Source organism: Eriocheir sinensis, chromosome 52 (assembly GCF_024679095.1).
Source record: "Eriocheir sinensis breed Jianghai 21 chromosome 52, ASM2467909v1, whole genome shotgun sequence".
In the NCBI taxonomy this organism is placed as follows: Eukaryota; Metazoa; Arthropoda; class Malacostraca; order Decapoda; family Varunidae; genus Eriocheir; species Eriocheir sinensis.
Genome location: NC_066560.1, coordinates 11,601,341 through 11,624,333, shown reverse-complemented (window position 1 = coordinate 11,624,333; position 22,993 = coordinate 11,601,341). Strand labels below are relative to the sequence as shown.

General features: G+C 41.0%; 2 protein-coding genes across 3 annotated transcripts; both read right to left on the bottom strand.

Moving 5' to 3' along the window:
* Positions 1–137: 137 nt before the first annotated feature.
* On the bottom strand, positions 138–12,201 carry LOC126983071 (ras-related protein Rab-1A). The gene is made up of 7 exons (XM_050835553.1): positions 12,035–12,201; positions 9,050–9,122; positions 7,671–7,718; positions 7,200–7,343; positions 6,762–6,893; positions 6,010–6,216; positions 138–4,931 (listed from the first exon to the last, which is right to left on the bottom strand). The coding sequence occupies exons 1-6, from the start codon at positions 12,055–12,057 to the stop codon at positions 6,022–6,024; spliced, it is 615 nt and encodes a 204-aa protein (XP_050691510.1). The 5' UTR covers positions 12,058–12,201; the 3' UTR covers positions 138–4,931; positions 6,010–6,021.
* A 1,724-nt stretch (positions 12,202–13,925) lies between these two features.
* Positions 13,926–22,021, bottom strand: LOC126983069 (ribonucleases P/MRP protein subunit POP1-like). Of its 2 annotated transcripts, none has more exons than XM_050835550.1 (10): positions 22,001–22,021; positions 20,588–20,686; positions 20,230–20,348; positions 19,284–19,520; positions 18,002–18,162; positions 16,977–17,773; positions 16,581–16,799; positions 15,363–16,264; positions 15,016–15,153; positions 13,926–14,897 (listed from the first exon to the last, which is right to left on the bottom strand). In XM_050835550.1, exons 2-10 carry the CDS (start codon positions 20,670–20,672, stop codon positions 14,544–14,546), a joined length of 3,012 nt encoding a protein of 1,003 aa, XP_050691507.1. In that variant the 5' UTR covers positions 20,673–20,686; positions 22,001–22,021; the 3' UTR covers positions 13,926–14,543. The 2 variants fall into 2 exon arrangements, with proteins under 2 accessions (XP_050691507.1, XP_050691508.1); XM_050835551.1 differs by lacking the exon at positions 22,001–22,021 and adding an exon at positions 21,744–21,860.
* Between the last annotated feature and the right edge of the window lie 972 nt (positions 22,022–22,993).

Genomic DNA, 22,993 nt, shown 5'->3' with positions numbered 1-22,993 from the left:
TAACATTATGCAGTAACTTATGCTTTACTAATGGTCACAAAGGAGCTGTGGTCATTTCACTAATCTTGTGTCCTTGAATCTGTCACATGATCCATCAAAGCATCATTCCATACAGGAAATTTTTTAAAACAAGACAATCAAAGTGCACTTTTTTTAATAAATCACACAACACGAATCAAGGTGACTTAAGATCTAATAAATTATGTTGGTCTGGCTTGATCTTTTATTACATAACAACAAACCATCTTGCAAAATGCCTTTGTATCTCCCTCTTGTCTTCATCCTTGATAAAATAATGAAAGTTTTCAAGTATCATATTTATCACTGATCCTGTATCCCACAGAGACCGGGAAGGGTACTGAGAAAATCTCTAACATATGCATCCAGAATGGTGATCTAGGCACAAAACAGCTGACAGGGCCTAGTCTCCAACCTTGACTTCTTGTAGCATAGTGGCAAATCCCTTTTACTTATTTTTTACATCATGAAGGGGATTATAGACATTATTCTTGATTCTCAAGTCTTGTAATTCTAGAGGTTAAGCACCCTGAAGAAAAGTGCAATCTACTTAAATTTCACTTCACCAGTGTTAGAGTTCTACCAAAGAGGAGTTATATCGTAAGTGAGAGGCAGGCATGATGATACATAATGACAAGCTGATGTCTATATATGAAAGTATTACAACTATTCAGTATTCATATATGCATATGAAACTAATAAACCTATTCAGCATCATTAATCTCTCCCTTACATTAGGATAGTGTCTTTAACAGTTCCTATAAATTAATAAAACTGTACAGTTCTGAAGCCCTAAACATAGTATTCAAGTTTTCACTCACTCTTGCTGTAGATATATTCTGTACACACATTAACGTTTATGGTGCAACAAGCATACATAAAGTCCAAATACTTATGTATTTACATGTTACTTCAAACACACTCCAAAGATCTCTGCGACTTCATAAAAATGCATAGTTTAAAATGACCACTAAAGTTACTGACTGTAATAAAATACATTACCTGGAAGAATAACATATTTCAATTGTTTTAGTATATAATCAAAACTCTACATGGACTTCTGCTCAGCCTTCTGATATATCAAATAAGAGTCAGTGAGAATTAATTTTGATTGCCTGAGCTTTTCCATGAAAAGAAAATGTGAAAACCTTCTGTATTACATTATACTAATCCTCACTATCTTGTTAAAAGACTTCCTTATGCTTACAAAAATTACATGAATGACATTTATGTATTTACTGATAACTGAAACAAACCAGTGACTGACACACAAACATACACACTCACATACAACTGATATATGCATCTTTGAATACTTATTCTTAGTCCTGTGTATCATTCCATAAAATGCATCTTTACAATTAGTAAGTGGTTTGTATTAGGGAGCTTCACTGCTGCACCTGACTGACTGATGGACTTCATTAGTCAATTTCAGTTTACTCATCACTGCAAGACAAAAGACCAATCAGATTAAACATTTCTTGGTGTGTGATCAATCTAAAGGGTTGGTCTTTGCCGATCATCACTGATCTTGCTTCTTGCAGTGGCCTAGTAGAAAAAAGGACCATAGGATGACTGACACTTTTCCCATGCCAGGAACTTCATCCTCCGGAAGCATAGCAACTGTGCCCCTTTCGCACACCTGAGAATACAGCAGAATACATACTTGTATTCTTTACCCCCTCATCTCAGGGAAAAATCTAGATGGTGATATGCATTCGTTTCATCATGACAAGTCATGGTGATGATTGTTTTTTCTTTTTTTCATGGTGGTGGACATTTTTGGTCCTGCCTCATCCTCTCATGATAAGCTGGTGATAATTCTATTCTGTATCAGGGTTACGATGACTTTCATGAGAAATTTAACGGCTAGGTTGCATTTTTGCGTGGAGAAAACTGGGTGATATTTATAACAAGCAATATTTCCCTCACTGTAATCATCATTGAGTGCCCCACACACTGACTGTACAGCAGAGCACCTACTGAAGCAGGCACTTAAGCTTTCTTGTGGACCATTCAACTTTGACTTCTTAGTTATAACAATTTTGGGGGTATTAAATTTATCACATAAAAAAACTGTCTGTAGGAGACCAATCAGCCTATGAAGAATAGTTCTAGAAAACCATTAATTTATTATCACCTTTATTTTTTTTCTGCATTTGCTTAAACACATAGATTCAACTTTCGTTTGCTCCTTCCACTCATCCCGTAATAAATTTGTGAACTAATTCTTGCCTTCCTCCTTAATTTCAATGAACTTACTTTGACCCATTGCTACAGGTTCTGACCTGCTTTATTGGTGTAAAGTGCTTGCTCAGTATCACTTTTGCTAATCCCTCTGTACTCTTTAAAAACCATAAGTGGGTAAATACAGTCTTCACCTTTCCAAATCTCTTGAAGAGTTTAGTCCTAAGGCTACTACATCCAACATGGTGTCAAGAGAATAATCCAAGAATGTCCTTAAATAATGACATTACATTATTTCTTTGAGCAGAATTATTTTATGAATGCCTTGATTTAGTAACCGATTTATGAATCCATAAATGTCCTTCAGGGGTGAATATTTACGTGGACAATGCCTCCACTAAAGACTTTTAATGACTTACTCTTCATTAGCCCAGCTGGTAAATTATTTGTTTTACCTGGGAACATTCTTGATGATCTAGTAAAATAATAAGTCTATTAACACCTAACCTCTAAGCAGTGACCGGTGGTCAATGTGTTAACCCAAACCTGTTCACAAAAGTTGCCTCCATCCACTTTTGTGTGTACATCAGCCAACCAATTCAAGACCCCAATAAAATACCAAAAACACTGGTTCTTCCCTCAACTGCTGCATGGCTATGGCTGCAGATGAGTATGCAAGCAAAGCAACAGTCTCCCTCTTTATCATCACTGCTTGCAGTTTCTTCTCTACCCTACTTTCACAATGATCCATTTATCTGTGTGTAGGTGGAGAGGTGAAGCTGGGCAAGCAACTATGAATGGAATGGATACACTTACTCTGAATGTTATACTTAGATTAGTAACTGAATTCCCCGGGGATCACTGAGCATTGAAGGTGTGATGGGTCATTATACACTGTAAGTCTGCCACCCAGAGCCACACCTACAAATAAGTTACTGAGAGGTTAGGGGTTAATGACATCAACACAGTATACTGGATTACATATCAATATTAAACAAATACACTCCAACACAAATGACTTGTAACATTATTATTCTGAGAAAAAATATACACTCTGGTCTTTTACAACCAGTTGCATTGTACAAGTTCTAATAAATTCATTGCACTAAAAAGTCAAATTGAACATTACAGCTTTCTTGAGCTTGGATCAAGGCCCTTACTGATTTTCTCTTTTCAGGGGGAGCAGAGTCTCAAACAATCTTTTGTCTTTAGAGTTTACTGTGAAACATTCATCCATGTACAAGGCTTAAGATTTGATCAATAGAAAAGAGATGGAATGGACATCCTTTTAGCGTATGGTCCAGGTAATGTGTACACAGCCCTAGTGTCGTGGCTTCAGCGCCCTTCCTTCCTCTCACACAAACATCAGTACGTACACCTTTGTATAAACTTCAATCATTTCAGCCAAATGCTTTCTTCAGCCTTCAAACTGGGCAACAAGGACAGTATGCACATTAGTTGAACAGAAAATTACAAAAGAATAACAAGGCGGTTTAGAATGAGTACCACTGTGCTTGAATCAGTACAATTATTTTCATATATAAATCAGGTGCTGTAAATAACCTACCATGCTTATTGGAAAGCCCTTGTTATAACAAAGTGGGAACAGTGTGTGTGTGTGTGTGTGTGTGTGTGTGTGTGTGTGTACAAATATATATATATATATATATATATATATATATATATATATATATATATATATATATATATATATATATATATATATATATATATATATATATATATATATATATATATATATATTACACTATTTTATATTAAAATGGACAACCACAAAATTTCAGTAACTTAATACAGTAGCAAGACTAATAATCTTCATTTATCTATAGTTTTCATATTTCTTGTCATTTACTGATCAGAATATGATAATAACTGCAAGAAAGTAAAGGAGTTACAAACTTTTAAATATATATATATATATATATATATATATATATATATATATATATATATATATATATATATATATATATATATATATATATATATATATATATATATATATATATATATATATATATATATACTCAAACAAAATGTCTGAGCACTTAGGAAGCTGGTTGCTGGCACTGCAAGCTTCTTCGCTTCTAACAAAATATCCCTAATTAATTAAATAAATAAAAAAATCACTAGTATTAGCTTTCCACCTGCTTCCACTCCCAGACCACTAGCAATGTTTAGAGGAGGTTTGCTGTTTGCATCATGGGTACAAACTAATGAAGCAATTCATACCATATAAGAAGAAATCCTCAAAGAATTATCACAAGATACCCAATGTCCCTCAGCATGTCTTCACCTTCCAGCATTAATGATGAGAAAATTTCACAACTTTCAGAGTCTTTAGGAAAAGTTGCCAGTGTATTGTTATTTACCATCTTACACAGATTAAACAATAAATTGAAAGGTTATGGCTCACCGTTTATCTCACTTCACCATCAGAGGCCGGACGGATGGACTCCTGCCCTTTGGTGTTCAAGTACTCTGGCATAACACAAATTGACATCACTCACTAACTACCTGGTGCAAACTGGTCACCAGGAAGTTGTGATCCAGGAAACTAGAACCCAAATTAAGCTGCAGCTGATGTTGTTAGCAGCTTATTATTGCCTCGAGGGTAACACTGGAGTCCTGCTGCTGGGGGGCAGTAGCACCAAGCCCTCTGTAGGTGTCCTAGTGTCCTGGATCTGCCGAGCTTTGGTGCTAACCTGTGACACAAAAATTGCATTCAGTACTGGGCAGCACTAAATAAGTTTTGCTTATTATCACAAGTGCTTGACTTGATTTTTTGAGTTCTCAAGCACTTGGTAGATTGTTGACAGTTAACTCCACAAATTTACAAATTCCCCATTGGCCCACTGAACTGAATCAAAACTATTGAGGCTCTGTTCTTGCTGGCATGAAACAGATTTCAGCTTGTCATTTATGCTGTGGGGCAGGGGGGGGGGAGATTGCTGCGACCAAGTCGGTCTGTCGACGAGGACTGGCATGTCTCTGAAGGGGGGGGCAGGTTAGGCAGTGTCAAAGTATATATTGTTGACATATAAAAGTGGTATTTGCAGGGAATTTACAACTTTGTGCCCACACGTTGGCTTCATGTACAAATGTTTTGCCGTCACTGATCAATACATGAAAAGAGGGTGATAACATATATACACAGAGTCTGCTAAGTGTTTATTTTTCTTATGTCCACAAACAGTGGCAGAGGCTATCCCAAAACACCAAAAGCCTTCATCATTATTTATGAACCAAAATGGCAGGAATGTCTGCTCAGTAGCAGTATCACAACTAGTAAGGTTAACTTGATTATTTTATTAAGTAAAGTACTATTACATTATAAAATAATACCTTACAGTTTATGAAATACTCAAAGAATGGAATGTATAATGAGCAAAATCCATCACTTGGTAATCACAGTACATGATGCAATCCATTAACCTGTTGCCTGGAGGTGGGAGGTCAAACTCACTAACTGGTTCTAAGTCTCAACAAAGACAAGTTGTAAAATTCAACCATTAGCCTTTGTGGATCAGATACTGGTTTATTTTTTGCTAAATGTATTCCCAATCTTGGGCATGCCTAACCCCACCCACTATTGTTTCTAAGGGTGTTCATGCTATAATCAGTTACTTAAAATCACGTGGAAAAATAAGAAACCAGAGTGTGGGAATCACATCTGAGTGGCCCAAGTGTTTGTATTACTATTTATTAATGACTAGTCATTAGGTTACTGGTGACTTGTCTAAGGCTGTTTCCTGCACCTACAACCAAGTTCCTTTGACCCACCTAAGTTTGTGTTCAGCAGCACCCGCCACCAGGTTGGGGCTCTACAGGGACACTGGGGTTGATTTTAACACCCGCTGAGCCAGGAGCTGAGGGTGGTCCCATGCGGTTCTTGATCTCGGCAGCCATCGTCATGAAGGCCTGTTCAACGTTGGTGGCATTCTTGGCAGACGTCTCTAGGAAGGGGATACCCAGAGAGTCTGCATACTCCTGCAATGCAAGTATTAAAGAAGCTTGTGAGTAAAAAAGAAGCAAATTTTTAAGACAGACATTCTTAAGTGAAGCCACATGATATTTTTAGAAAAATACTGCAAAAGTTACGTTTAAATTCCAAATTATTTCTATCTACTGCTACATCTTTCTGTATACAAAGGGAAAAAAGATTGAGCACTCAGGTTCCTTGGCTCTTTGAACATTTTGACCAGTGATATGGTGCAGACTGGTTTGAAGGAAGAGAACTACTCTTCAACCATATGTTATTTTCTCCAGCACTACAACTAGAAGGGCAATGGAAGAGCCCTGCAGTAGTTGGTGGTGGTCTTAAGCTGCCCTGTGGTAATGCAGACTAAGAGAACAGCCCCATAGGGGGTGTATGTTATCAGATCGGTAAAGCAGCAGATGCCACTGGAGCCGACCTTTTGACGAGTGTCAGGCGTGTCCCATCCTCAAACATATGCCTTTATGACTGTCAACCACCAACTTCCTCCCAGTTGAGTAAGCCTTTCACCTTCCTAAATCAGAAGCCTCGCACTTACCTTGGCAGTCTGGTAGTCCACGACCTTCTTGTGGGTAAGATCACATTTGTTGCCCACCAGAAGCTTGTTCACATTCTCACAGGCATATCTGTCAATCTCCTGCAGCCATTGCTTCACATTATTGAAGGATTCCTGCCAAGACAAACACAGCACATTGAAATACTCAAATACCACTGCCTTCCCTTCAGCATCATGCTTTCTTCTCCTGTAACTTCTCTAAAATTCTTCTACTAATTTTTACTATTCATTCATGTTTAGTCAACATGGCAAGGTCATCTGTAAACTAAGTCAAATAAATAATAGAGAGCTTGGCAAGGATGAATGTACTGGGGAAAAATAAATTCCAAGCATTATATCCCTTAAAAATTACCCAAAAGAAAGATTAATAATTTACTAAGAAAACAACATAAACGAAGGGTAGTGGTCATCTGGCTGTACCTGGTCAGTGGTGTCATAGACCACAATAATGCCGTGGGCTCCCCTGTAGTAGGAGGAGGTGATGGTGCGGAAGCGCTCCTGCCCGGCCGTGTCCCAGATCTGCAGCTTGATTGTCTTACCGTCTAACTCAATAGTACGAATTTTCTGAGGGTGGAGATATGTTCACCATGAGCACCTGCACTACAAAACCTCCTGACCGCTTATCATATGCTTTATCCAAATGAACAAATACAACCCAAGGCTTCTGCCTCTTCCTAGGTACTACGCCACTTTAGTGGAAAAAATCTAAGATCTGCTGCCCTTACATTCTAAACCCTACCTTTTCCTCACAAACTTCTCTGAAGTCACTCCTACCCAACTCTTGGAAAAATCTCTCCCATTTATTGACCTAAAATTTGCATCCTGTTCTAGATATATGACACATGACAAGTAAAGATATTTCATGCCATACAAATGAGAAAATATACTCACAAAGTCAACGCCTATGGTACTTATATAAGATTCTGTATACGTGTCATCCTGAAAGAAAAGAAAAGAACATTACCCCAATAGCAGCGACAGGCCAAATTTGTGGCTTTGCTGTGTACCAGCGACGGGCAAAATTTCCCCCAAAATAGATGATGCATAAACTGATCACAAATGCATTGATATATATTATGAAATGATTTGCATGAGTGATGATTTTTTCTCTTTTTTTTTTTGCTTAGAGGGGCCTTGAAGAAACATGATCCCCGCAGCTACTGGGTTAATGGTGCTGTGAGATATTATTTTAAAACATACAATAAGCCCTTTCATCCAATAGCAATGGACATACACCCTTTGGGATTAGTGAGTTACTTTTACTATTGGACAACACCCCAAAATCACCCAATAAACACACAAGAAACAGACTGATGATGCTGAGTCACAGTATACCAAAGTCTACTTGTATTGGTGGACACTAAATAAGCATCTTCATGGACACCCACTGCCCTTGCACCGGCCTACACGCAACAAAGAGCCTCTTGAATATTCAACGTTCAAAGGTGGTGTTGCTGGCAATTTTCTGCTGATATGTATGATTTAGCAACTTCAGTCACGATCAATGATCGAATTCAGCACATCTAGAAACATAGATGCAGCTCTCCCGTTAATCTTAAAATATTTAAGTTTATAACATAATGCAAAACTGAAACAAACCCTTGCTAGCTTTTAACTACTTTCCCCACACCCTCTTCAGTATCTTATGGGAAGCGTTCAGGAAGGCTACGCACTTTCTCATGCAACAAGTTTGTATCCACTTACTCATTCTTATGCACCATAACTAGTTCTTGCAACAACACATTCAAGGCTATTTGTGGCTTAAAAAGCACTTTATTACAAACTTTAGACATTATTTGCACTGCTTCTAATGCAACAATAAAACTAGTTCTTATTATGGTTTCTTTATCAACAATCATATGGATAATAGATTTATTTTTTCTGTATTATCAACTGCCTTCCATAAGCATGCTGCTTCGGGATGGAGGGATTTATATGTCTTTTAGGAGCCATATTTTCACTAACAGCAACTTAGGCCGGCAAAATTAATGATTGCACACTCAGCAGGTAAATATTAGATCAGCTTTTTCAAGTTCACTCTTCTGAGATAAGGCTGAGTGACAGACTTTGAACTTTGTACATTTTATCATTAAAGTACAGCACGCATGCTGATGTACAGTAAATTGTAAGAAGTTGGTGTTTACCAAGCATGGAGTTCTTGGTCTTATGATACACATGTACACTACAACTAAAATACATTACAATATTGTAGGTAATCTAAGTACATATCACTGATATGCATAAATCACTACTATAACAATAATACTCACAGCAAATCGCAAGAGAAGACAGGACTTTCCAACACCACTGTCCCCAATGAGTAGGAGTTTGAAGAGGTAGTCACTGGAAACAAACAAAGAGCACAAGATAAGTGTAGTTCAAAAGAAAAGTGAAGCCCATGCAATGAGTCCTCCGTCGTAAGTGTCCATGATATATATTGTGTATGGCAAGTAACACAGCCATCTTCATTTTTCATTATATTATATCTTACTTGCCTGTATACTATAGACAATCCAATTTTACACACTGTACTTTGGTTACTAAGATATTACAATTACAAAACAGGCCCATGGTAGATTAGATTTGGTTCAGTGTGACTTCTTTGAATTCTTGAAGTGAGCCTTTCCAAGTCTTATTTTATAGCTTCAGATCTGGAAATTAGCCCCAAAAAATTCTCTAGAGTTCTATGTCAGACAATTTGCTGGCATGTATTCAGTACTGTTGCCACTGATCTATCTGTAAGCTCAAACTAAACTGTAGACCACTGATATCATGCTGGTTAGGGTTAGTGGAGACCCACCCCCTACCCCATCCTTCTCACTCTCCTCTCCTCTTCCCACCCTCCTCCCCTCACCCTGGCATTGCCATATGCTTGTCAAATGGTTACTAGGTCCTCTTTTTACAGTACATAACCATATTTCTTGGTATTGATGATGAAAGACAGCCACAGTCACATCATAGGGACAACAGTTTCCAAAACATAACTCCTATTTTTGAGAATGTATTATTTTATTTTCTTGTTCATATAATATGGAGGTGCAGTATGTCACACTATCACATTAACTCTCTCACACACACACCACCACCACCACCAGAAAGACACTCAAATATGATAACAGGAGCAACATAGTACTACTGATTTAACAGAAATTTGATTAGTACTCGATTTAATTGATGAAGAAATGTCAAGAGATTTAACAGTCTATGAGATGATACAAGCTTGAATGTGCAGCTGTGATATAGACACTGTGCTTTAAGAAGTACCATACATAAAGAAATAAAAGAATTAAAAGAAACGCAACTAGATTGATGTCAAGTCTTGCGAATATAGTTTGCGCAGTGGTTTGAGAAATTACACTTAAATTGTAAGACAGGTGAGAGATGGGAGTTGATAATATTTAAATTAGTTAGGGGATTCAAAAAATTTGGACAGAAAAACTGGAAGAACAGGAGGTCATAAGTAAAAGTTAAAGGAGACAATGCAGAAACAACATTTAGAAGTTTAATTTCCCCAATGGAAGTATTGGTATTTGGAGCAAGTTGAAAGTGGAGGTGTTGGGAAGGAACAGCCACAATTTTAAGTGTAAGATAAAAGTACATATGGAGAATGGTTAACAAGAGATTATCTCAAATCCTGTATACTACATCCAAGTACAACTAGGTGAATACATATACACACACACAAGCAGGTGAAATTGCAAAAAGAGAAAAAGGGTACAGCATGGATCATATGGAGAAGTAGCAACAGAATTCTTAGTACAAATAACTAGAAATAAATATGTAGGAATCCAGAGAGGACTTCTCCCAAGGCTCCAATGCACAATATTTCCTATCCAACATTATTCCTAGCTTTACTTCAACTGATGCAAGTTACCCTAAATTTTCAGAACTCTACTGCCTCACTAGCTGATCAACCAATAAATATCTAGCTTCCTACACTGGTTTTGCCACATTAACAGTGCATGCGGTGTGACTGAACAGCCCAAACAGTAGATCAAACCCAAGGACATGCCCACATGCTGACACAGAGCACCTCCATATCATGCATCAGCCCCCATGACTGAGAGGCTGACTAAACAACCACACCATCAACTAACACCACTGGAGCCAATCTCCCTTCCTTCCTATAGTTATCTTTTCAACTTCAGCACCCTCCAGGCCCAAGGATATGCCTCCATGCTGACACAGAGCACCACCACATCATGCATCAGCCCAATGCTCACTAACTTCACATCCCACCAAAGAAGCCACCCTACTTTCCTTCCTATAGTTATTTATTCTATCATAAGCATCCTCCAGGCACAAGGATAAGCATCCATGCTGACACAAAGAGCACCACCATCTCATGAATCAGCCCCATGACTGATACCTATGCTATAAAAAAAACAGCCACATTCTCATCTACCACCAAGGAAACCAATCTTTCCCCTTCCTGTACTCATTTTATCATCATTAGGATCCTCCAGACCCAAGGACATGCCTCCATGCTGAAACAAAGAGCACCACCACATCATGAATCAGGCCCCATGACTGATATGCTGGCTAACCACCCACTCCCTCAACTAGCACGAAAGAACCCAGCCTCCCTACCTTCATATAGTTAATTTTCCATCCGTAACATCCTCCAGACCCAAGGATATGGCCCCATGCTGACACAAAGAACACTAACACGTCATGCATCCTCCTCCATGTCTGATATGCTGACTAACCAACCACCCCCTCAACTAGCACCAATAAAGTCAGTCTCCCTGCCTTCCTAAAGTTATTTTTTCACCATCAGCATCCTCCAGGCGTGGGTTGGGGTCTGGGTAGCAGCTGGGAGGGGGGGCACAGGCTGGGTATTGTTAGCACTGCGTAGCCCCGCCTGACCAGCTGACTCTGACAGCTAAACCAAATTCTCGTATTTAAAGGACCAAATTATGTTTCCCTGGTGTTCTAATGCGTTGTGAATGATTCCGTTGATCTAATCTGAGGGAAATCACCTATTTTTTTTCTCTAACCCCACCCCCCCCCTTTTCCACCCCTTTCCGTCCACCTTCCTCAATACTTCCCACACCACACAGCCCCCCCTGCCTCACCCCCTGCACCCCAGCCACACATCCCCGCAGGTAAAGGCGAAACCCATGGAGGAGAAAACCCTAACCACCATTTAACTTTTCCCTTTCTGGCCGTACGTGAGATCACCTGACTGGGACATCATCGACCTTGTACTCTTCGCCGCCCTCTCCTGCCCTCCCCACAGCCGCCATACTCACTATTCGGGATTCATCGTGGACATCTTCTGTGTGGGGACTTCCTGGGAGATAATATGTCACGCACGAGGGTCTTATAGCGTAGTGGGAGCTGAGGCAAGGCGGACAGACCCTCCCCTCGCGTCACAAGATGGCCGAGCTGTGGCGTTTGCTGCGGTGTGACGTCATGCCACATAGACACAGAAAATACAGACTCTACGTGCAAAAGATCCCCCCTCCTTAGTCATGGGTTATTTCGAGGTATTGCTGGTCAGGTGAATTAAATATGAGACGTTTCCCAGGGCGCGATATTGATTCCTAAATACCACCAGTCAAATCAGCTCAGTTCACGGTGATTTATTGTTGCCAGGTGGATATAACATGTTAATTATCAAGTTTTAGATGATAGATTTGACCGGATGTCGTTATTTGTGGGGGGGGAGTGATACCTTTAAGGCAGAAACAGATATATGTATTGTTCTGAGTACGACAATCTGGTAGTCTGATCCTAAACATGACAGACATAGCAGGTTAATTAACGGCGATTTATTCTTCTCACTTGTATAGAATATAATGATAATTGAATTTTAGAAGACAAATTTGACTGAATGACGTTGTTTGTGCCTGTGCGACAGCTTTTAGGGAGAAACCGATAAGTGCAATGTTCTGAGTACGATAATCTGGACACGCCATGGACAGGGACCACACGGAAAGTTTTACCAATATTACTCGCTGCAAAGACCTGCAAACACATCTGGAAATATTTTAGACTTATATTTATGATGATAATAAATGAGGTCTTCTAGGAGGCCCTAAATATAGGTATACGTTGATGAAATACCGATATTATACAGCCATATAATTTAAAACCAGACACAGATGGGCCTATTAATTAAAACAAACTTTTTTCAAACGGTACATAGGCTTAAAAACATGAAACAAAGGCAAAATATGGGTCACGGACACTCTCAACCATTGTATAACGACTATGATAGTATTGCCTTGATAAATGATGAATGTGATAAGTAAGTAAATTACCCTCCATGAATCATCACCGCGAGGACTATTTCGTCATAGTAACACATCATTATATTGACTGAAAAACGAACAAGGGGCATAATTAGAAGTCTATGGATACAATGGGTGACCAACAGACGTATCGCAACGAGGTTATTACGCAACAGTGACGTCACAGCAGGCTCAGCGCGGAGTGCCAACATACATACATATCAGCAGGGTGACTCAGAGGGATTCCAGGAAATAAATGCGTACATGTTACAAAGGTACTCAACACATGGAAAGAGTACGCCAGACCACACCTTCCTCCACTCAAAAAATGCCCCGATGCGTAAAATTAAGGGGCGTACGCTTAATTGCAACTGCGCTTCGACTTTTACAATCGTACTTTCGCATGTATTTTTTTCTTATTCACCCTGGGGGATACATTGACTCAGACATCCGGGTGACCGCAGAAATGTATATCATTATGAGAAAGTGACCGCAGTATTCAAGAGGCAAGGCGCTGCTTCGGGTTGAAATATCGCTCCTATATCATCTCTCGCCACTATAATTACCCTCTTGTGTGTGTTTATAGTGAGTCAATGGGTCTGTTCAGTGGCCATACACCCGGTCCTCATGCTGGCCCCTCTATTCTGCCGTGACTCTTATCTTTGTGTGCGGAAGTGCAGATTCATGTCAAGTAACAGCCATCTCTATCTGCTTATCTAGCTATCTAAACAAATTAATAGTTTTTATACCTCAATACCTGTCCTCAGAGTTCTATGACTGTTCTGCTAGTTTACTCTGAATGAAAACAACAACGACTGATTGATTGATAGTCAACAACGTAACATTAAAGGACTGGAATTAATGTATGAATAAAAAAATTTATTCAGTCATTTACATAGACAAAACTGATGCTTCTGCATCATTCAGAGGAAAAAAAAGTACTTATAACAGGCAATTCAGACAAATATGTGAAATTTCATATTAGATGAAAATGGAAAAAAAAGGGCAGTTACAAAAAGCTCTTCCCAAGGGATAAGTATTATCATTCTTAAAGGAGAAAAGGCAAGGGCAAGGCATAACAGGATGCTGCTATCAGTGTGGCCAAGACCTTCAACTTCCCAAAGTCATTCTGTTTTCCTCTATGTATACAGGATATGGTCTGTCTAGTGGTCATGTAACATCAGGACCATTGCTAAATTTAAGACACTGGAAGGAACAGCCCAGTTCTGTGGAACCAGAAGCAACAGAACCAAAAGTTCTAGGTGGGCCTCGCCACTTGGATGCTGCAGCCACTTGCTCATCATATATGTTTTCATGATATATGCTCCCAATTTTTTTATTTAGACTCTGACAATATTTCCTACTATCTGTAGGCAATTAACAAAAGAATAAAACATAGAATGCTGCAAACTGACTCCTTTAGATTTGAGCTCCTGCCCAATAGAAGGGCAGTGGAGGGAAGGTCTTGGAAATGCTACAATCTCAATGTCTAGTTGTAGCTGTAAAAGTCTGCCACTGCCACAAACTATCCCTCAGACACATCTTTACATGAGCCTCCTGCTACAAACAACCATGCCCACCTGTACTGTGAGCTGTTTGGGTTTCTCACTAACACAGGGAGACATTTAGTGCCACTTTGTCTACTTGGCGCCTCCCAAAAACTACTTTTCTGACTTCTGTATTTCATGCACTGATGAATGAGGGTGAGGAGAGGCTTCAGCCCCACCCACCCAATGCCAGCTGCTCTCCCGTGAGTGTGGCTGAAGGTGCCGTGGGTGGTGTAGCCCATGATGGGGCGGGCACAACACTGCAGGGGCTCACTGGGACTCATTAGCCACGAACACTCCATCTCCTCTTTGTAAGACTTGCTGATGATTGACTGTGGAATGTATAATTATCAGTGCTGCTTCTAGGCAGGTTTTCTTTAGGGGCTCAATGGTTTGTGCAGCTGTTCATGATCAGAAAGTCAAGTTAGCACAAAATGAAATGCAACTTACCTCATTCTCTATCTCGACCTTCTTGAGTGCTTCTGATGTGGCCTCCATCACACTCTGGTTGCTGTGGGTGGCTGACACAATGTCCATTTTTTTGGCCACCCTATGCCGGGCCCTACGACGCACTCGCCTCATCTTGGCCTGTGCAAACAAAGTACACATTGTTTTCCATATTAGTGAAGTCCATGCCAATGTTGCTGGTGGAAAAAGCAGACAAAAAAAATAGCTGGGCGCATAATGTAGTTGGATGATATTTTCATGAGTTTCATGGAGAATCACAGGCAACAGATGAACATAGCAAGAAAAATTACAAACATCAGTCTGTCGACAAAAACTTAAGACAACTTTACCAACATCCTGATGTGCTCTTCCCTCATCCTTTTCCTGTGGTCATGCAAGGGGTCCTGGTGTAGGGGTTCCTGTGGGGCCTCTTTAGGCATTCCAGGCCTTGGTGGCTCATTCTCCTGCAAAAGGTCTTCTTCTTTAGGCAGACATACCATGGCACATGGCTCCAGGGTACCCTTGTGGGCCAGAACCAGCTGCATCATCACAAGACAAGCAGGACTCAGTGCTTCTAGCTCTTGTGTGTTATCTGTTTCTTGAGTAAACAACTTACAAGTCTTCAACATCCCCTCTCCTTCCACTTCATCCTGGTTATTCTCCCCTTGCAAGTCACCCTGTTTTGCTCTTTTGGTTTCAACCCTCAGATCATCATCTGCTTTCCTTTTCTCAGAGTACACTCCCTCGCTACATACAGAGGTGTTTCCATTACTGGTTAGAGAGTCATTTGTTGATTCAGCTGGTTTACCATTTATGTTTTTAGTACTTGACCCACCATTAATTCTTTCATTCATCTCACTCCTTTTTCTTATAGTATTTTCAATCAAGGAAGACAGACAAGAAATAAGTCTTGAGTTCCTGAGAACAAATAAGTCTGATATCCCCGAGTGCCACTCCTGCAGCAATTTAAGCCATGGCTGGTTGAAGGGAAACTGAACTCCAAGCTTGATGTGGTTGGGTCTAGAGGCAGGTGGATTACTGAAAAACTTTGTACGCCTTTCTGCAGTAAGCCAGGTGGAGTACAGGCCCCCGGCAGGCGTGTCTGGAAGAAGGTGGGGAGGGAGGGATGTGAGGGCCTCAAGGTGAAGGTTTTCTGCCTCGTGCTGTCCAGCAACCACAGCCCCGTGTAAGACCAATGGCATGAACACGCTCATTCCCCAACCGGCCGGCACCACCACTTCCCATTCTCCTCCTGGAATAAGAGAATTGTGAGAAATATGTGTGCTTGTAATAACATTGAGGATTACATCAAGCTCATGAAGTACAGCAGAGATTAGGGTAAACAATGAACCCTGCTGTGGGATAATGCTACTTTTTGTTTTCTGTTTGAGCCTGTGTAAATATCACTGACTCAGGGTTACAAAGATGACTGAAATATAGGGAAACTACAGGAAAGCTTCATTCAGGCACACTGACTAAGTACTCTTGCACAGCAAAAGCAAGAAATTTATGGTTAAAACTCAATACATTGATAAAAACAGAAAGCAAAGACTATAATGTAGACTCACCAAGGACGTCAGAGCTCGGGGGTCGCAAGAGTAGCAGGAGTGGGAGTCGTGCCTCTTGTGGTGTCTCTGGCATGAGGGAGCCTGGCACTAGGAGCTGTGACCTACGCTGGTTGAGGACAGAATCAGGCTCCTTGGAGAGTGTCACTTGGTCTCTGAAGTCACTGCTATACATAGGACTGTCTACTGGCCACTCTGGGAGGTCACCTTGCTCTCCATCATCTGCAATATACAACTCTAGATGACTGGTGCAAGTAAGTGGATGAGATGCAAAAGTAGGGAGGACTGGTGACTTGTACCATTGACCACTCTAATACAGAATTCTTTGCATTGTTGTGGTAAGGACAGTCATATAAATACTGTTATATGTTAAGAATAATTTGACACATTAATAATTACCTGAATCTTTATCCTTCATCGGGACCTTCTTGGTGGGGAGTGTGACCCTTGGATCCCTCACAGTCAGAGGCAGGACAACCGGGGAAGGCAGGAGTGGGCAGGAGGCCAGCTGCTCCCATGAGGCTACCTGCTTTTGGTGACTCAGTAACCTCTCTGCCTCTCCAAAGTATTGCTTCCACCACTGGCCACAAGGCTCCTCATAGTCGATTTTTTCTTCCTTTTCTTCCGTCACAACATTGGCAGGGAGGAATGCAGCTGACAATACTGTGTAGGATCTGGGCCCGAGAAGCTTGAATCTATTGAGCGTGTCTTTAAGTAGTGTCATTGTGATGCTCTTGTCACCGGAAGCATATTTTGGGGTCCTTTCAATGGGAACATTTCGTGTTTTAAGTTTCTCTGCATTGACATCTTTATTTTTTCGTGTTTTCTTTTTCTTTTGTTTACTCTTCCCATCCTGAGTCACTTCATCTTCTGGAACATCTTCACTTTCATTCTTAGACACAGATTCAGTAGCTACATGTGATCCTTCCTTACACTCCATTATCTCCTTTGCTTCAAAATCTCCTTCACCATTTTCCTTAGGCTCAGTACTTTCTGTAGAGGATGGGAAGATAAGGTCACTATGGCTGGGTAAAACTTTCTCCAGCTGGAAAATCTCAGCCAAGGTGTCTATAACCTGGGAATACGATGACGGGTGTGTCCATAGCCATAGTTTTATTTTCTCCTCTTGGGTCGTAGTGTTGCGGTGTGGAGGATGAAACAGTAGGTCAACCTCTGTGATTGCACCATATGGCTGCCTGTGGAAAAAATTTAATGAATTTATAAAACATTTGTGTGGTGGAAGAAATCAAAAGAACAAGTAGGTACGGTATGTTATTTATTTTTTTCTGAACTATAAAACACTCAGTTTGACACATTTATTTTACAGGGAACAGAACCAGCCTTATGGGGTGAAAAAAACATTCAACCACTCTCCCAATTTTCTGTCTACCTATGTGTAAAATTGGGAGAACACAGTTACTAACCTCCCTGGCTGGAAGAACATGAAGGACATCCACTGCCTCCCTGCCAGGACCTGGGGCTGTGTGAGGACTCCAACACTTTCTGGCTGCATAACTTTGGACAGGCCAGGAAGGAGGGTACTTTTGGCTCCCTCCAACTCAATGCAGCACAAGTAAGACACATCCTGAAAACACATTAACCCCTTGACTGCGGATTTCCTACAAGAAGACACCACAAATCTACAGAAATGGAACAAAAAGTGGCTGCTACAGTTCAATGAAGAAAAATGTAAAGTCCTGCACCTTGAGAGGGGAAATCCAGCATACTAACCACATGGGAAACACCGCTATGCACCACAGAGGCAGAGAATGACCTGGGACTATATGTTACCAAGCTACCAGTGAAGGCCAAATCTGTGCCAATCGAAGCGGATGGGTTAAACAGTAATTATCATCATCCTAGGGCCCCATAGCCTATGTAGGCAAACCAAGGAGCAAAATGGCCTCAGTAAAGAAATGGAACAAAAATAATTACACTAGAATGCTGGTCGTAATATCACAAGGCCTTATTTGACTCCTCACTTTGACTGTGACTCACTTTGTTAAGTTTAGGGTATCTTTAAACACATGATAGCCAACACCTTATGGTATAAATCATTAAAGAATGACCCCACTTTGTTGTATAGAAAGTCTCATTAGTATGGAAGCATATATGAATATTCTGAGTCAAGACCTATAGTGTTTGCTTTGGTTTTGTTAGGTTAAGTTTACAGTATCTTCAAACACATGATAGCCAGCACCTTATGATATAAATCAACAAAGAATGACCTCACTTGTTGTATAGAAAGTCTCATTAGTAAGGAAGAATATATGAATATTCTGAGTCAAGCCCAGCCCTCTCTCCCAAACAGGAAGAATGATAGCTACTGGATAGCCATATGGCAGTCAGAACCACATACAATCTATAGACCATGGCCTCACCTCCATCTTTGAGCAGCTCTGCACTAATATTACAAACACCAGGTACATTTCTACCCCACAACTTTGCAAAAGTCTCTGACCTTGTTGGGACAGGGTGAGAATTTATTAATATGTGGGTCACCATTCACTATTTGTAACAAACTGGTTGAGAGGTGCCCACTCTGAGGGTCCACCATGAACGAATGCTCAGTCTTCACCTCAAAAAGGTCTCTGCCCATCCATGCCTGACATGAGGCAGCCATTTGCTGTTCAGATAGCACTCACCTGAGGGGAGGCTCTGAGCATAATCAGAAGACACAACAGACACCCTGAGAGCACAACACACCTGAAGGAGGCATCCTGTGGTGGCTGCCCGCAGACTTGCCCGGTGACCCCTGCAGGTAGCAGTGTCAGGGAGAGCGTAGCCCCACTGCCGCTTCATGTGGAAGCGTTTGGCATGCCAGATGTGTGTTTCTAGCCAAACGTTTTTTTGGCTGCGTCGGTTGTACTCCTGAAGAAGATTGGCTGGCCGCCGGCGGTACTTCCTGCTTGGACGGCGGCTTGGCTTCACCTTGTCTCCTCCCTGCATGATGGTGGTGGTGTTAGGGAGGGCTGGGTATTGTGGTGTTTGTTGTCTAGCCATTATATGCGAGTGTGGGTAATGGTGGTAAAGGTCTGATATGAATGGTGTTTGTAGTTCAGAAATTATATGAATGTAGGTAGTAGTCAAAGAAGTTAAACTTTTTTAACTATTACCCACACTCATATACAATCAATAATATAATCTGGGGCATGCATACCCAATGGGAATGTGAGGGAAATCCTTGAGGTATGAGGCTTCGCAAAATACTAGTGTTTCAAAACCTTATATAATAATAATGCACCTCAGACTGATTTATTCAAAGTTACCTGAGTAAATCTTAATTTTTAATCTACATTTAGGATTAATTGTGCATAAACTAGGATTAAGTTAATAGGAAAAGTACTTTTTTCCTCATATTATGGGTAAAGAAAAAGTCAAAGGGCTACATGTAAGAAAAAGGTTAAGAATTACTGGTTTAAAGGGAGGAGGTACAGGCTGCTGAGCGAAGCTGCTGCTCCACTGGTGGCCATACTGATCTGGCCGACAAGTGGGTGGGGCCGGTTTGAGATCTATTTTGACTGCCTAATAGTTTTTCTTTTAGTCTGTAGGTGATGAAATTGAAATAACCATTACACCATAATAGAGAGAGAGAGAGAGGGTGAGGGAGGGAAAAAGAGCACAGGTAATGTGATGTGCCAGCCTTCCTTACCTCCCGCATGTGTTTCTCTCTGAGGTAGCGTGGGAGTCGCCGTGGGTTGGAGGACACGGTACGGCGCTGCATGTGGCGCGGCAGTTTCTGGAAGGCTCGCCCGCCATGCTCACAGTTCTCTGAAGTGTAATGGGAATTTTCAACATGATAAGTGATAAGAAACTCTTAAACCAGAAAGGCTCAGCATTAAAAATGAAAGCAGATACCTAGCAGATATGAAAATATGTATACAATTTCTTTATGGATAAATTATGTGCTACTGATGTACTATTCATCAGCTTCACTTATCATTCATCAGGTTATGTTTATTGAGATGTCTTAATAATATAGGTCCTCATTTATGCATGTCGAAGCTCACCAAGCTTGGAGACTATGGATTTAATTTCCCTGATGCGTGCAGCCCCAAGGGCTTGGTAATTACACTGCTGGGGAAGGTCCTCCATGGCATGGCACACACCTAAAAATGTTAATATACCTGTCAGCCTTTTAGTATGTATACACAAGCACAAACAACATGTATTATGAAGGATAAACATATTAAAAAATTCATCATACAGACCAACCTCTCTCTTGGCTACATATATGGTAGCCTTCATATTCAGTGAAAATATGTACTGATAAAATTACAATGAAGATTCCATAGACAGCCAAACTGGAACCAATCAAACAGACCAATTTCACTGTCATTGTGCCTCATGTGCAAGTGGCTGTCATAGATTATGTCCACTGCCTCTAATCTAAGTTGGCTGCTCTTGAGAGCTAAAGAGTTGCATGGAGTGGGGCTCAGTTACCAGTAACTTTATGGAGCAAGGTTACAAATTTATTGCAGCTTGGGCTGGGTTACAGACTTAGTGGAGCTAGATTATTCTTTAGTTAAGGTTACATTATTTTTTCAAGCTACAGTATTTTGGTTTGAGAAGGGATTATATTTTGACAAGTTATAATTTTAAAAAATGTATGCAGGGGGCGAAGCCCCCCTGTTAGCTGTTAGCTCGTAAAGTTGTTAGTATAGTTTAAATATGCTCCCCACCCTAAGCCCTCCGCAAGCTGTTTTGCAGCTGTGTCGACGGTACTGTCACCAGAGGAGGCGACGCTTTCGTGAATTATTATTCCCTATTTTAAACAATAAATGGTCCCTGAATTGGATTCTTTTTCCTTTCTGGAAATCACTTGTGACTGCACTGCAATCAGGGACCAAAAAGAAATCCATGATGTAAGTATTAACTTTGCCAGAGGTGGCGAGGGCTTCATAAATATTCCCCAAAAAAATACTGACAGCTCCTTGGAACAGCAAACATACAGAATTTCTTATATGGGAATTTGTGCGACAGGTGGTCACTTCTTGGCTAGGCACATGAGGTTTGTAACGGTAAGGTAAAGTTGGGGGCATACGCTGTAGCAGCGTGTGGCCTCGGTGCTCATCTCCGTAACATTGGCCCTTGAGCCTGTGGCGGGAGGGAGCCCATTACCCCGGGACACAGGGCCAGTGTGACATCCGGGTTACCACAGTTTACCTTTCCCAGGTTTCCCCAGGTACCCATTTATCGACCAGCCCAAGAGGGAGGATGAACAGCTGGGTGAGCTGCACGCCGACTGCCCGGGCCGGGATTCGAACCCGGGCCCGCGGGAGTAGAAGCCAGGCACACTGACCACTAGACCACGGAGGCGTAAATGTGTAAGTTAATCTGTAAATAATGGTTGATAAAAAGACACTGCATGCCCTCTATGTATTTTTTCTGGAAGCAAAAATGGATGGAAAATCAGAACTTACCGCCCTGAGAACAGAAGCTCAGGACGCACGCTTGTTTGTTTACACTTTTCAGCAAATTTAGTCTTGGTCTGGGAGCCTGAGACGACGCTCGCAGCTCAGCCTTTTTACTATGCTGATGTAACATGCTTTTATATGTCTGTATGCTTAGAGAGAGAGAGAGAGAGAGAGAGAGAGAGAGAGAGAGAGAGAGAGAGAGAGAGAGAGAGAGAGAGAGAGAGAGAGAGAGAGAGAGAGAGAGAGAGAGAGAGAGAGATGATATGCAGAGCTCGATCGGCCCCCTAGATAAAAAATAAAAAATCTAACTAAATTATAACCTAGCACTGTATTAGTAAAAGCTAGAAGACAATAATTTTTTTTATTTCCAAATTTATCATATCAAATAATAATGTTTTATGATGCAATACTTTATGATATTAATGATATGGGTAGCACTCGATTTTTCTTTTCGTATTTTTTTCTTTTTGTCCCAGTTTTTGCTTTCCTTTTGTTCTACCAGTTACTTCTCCTTCTTCTTTTTCTTCTTCTCATCCGTCTTCTTCCTATATAGCGTCGATGGATGTTCCGCTGATCTCTTGGGCAAACCTTTACTTCCTGGCCATGAGCTCGTCCACAATCCTCCTCTGCTCCTCGTACTCCTGCAGGCTCCTCCACTCGGCGTCCTGCGGGGCCCTAATGCTTCTAAGGACGTCCCCCCGGCGCCCCTCCTTCAGTAGCGCTTCGAGGGCGTGGCGCGGCAGGGCGGAGCGAATTGGTGGCGAGGAAAGGGGGTGAGAGGGGGGAGGGAGGGGGGTCAGTTTTTTCTTTATTATTATTTTCATTGGGAATCTAATATCACGGGGAAGTATATTGTGCTCTCTGCTAGACTCTCTCTCTTTCTCCTCATCGTCCTTCTCATCTTTTACTCTTCCTGCAACACTTCGAGAACACAGACTCTCTCTCTCTCTCTCTCTCTCTCTCTCTCTCTCTCTCTCTCTCTCTCTCTCTCTCTCTCTA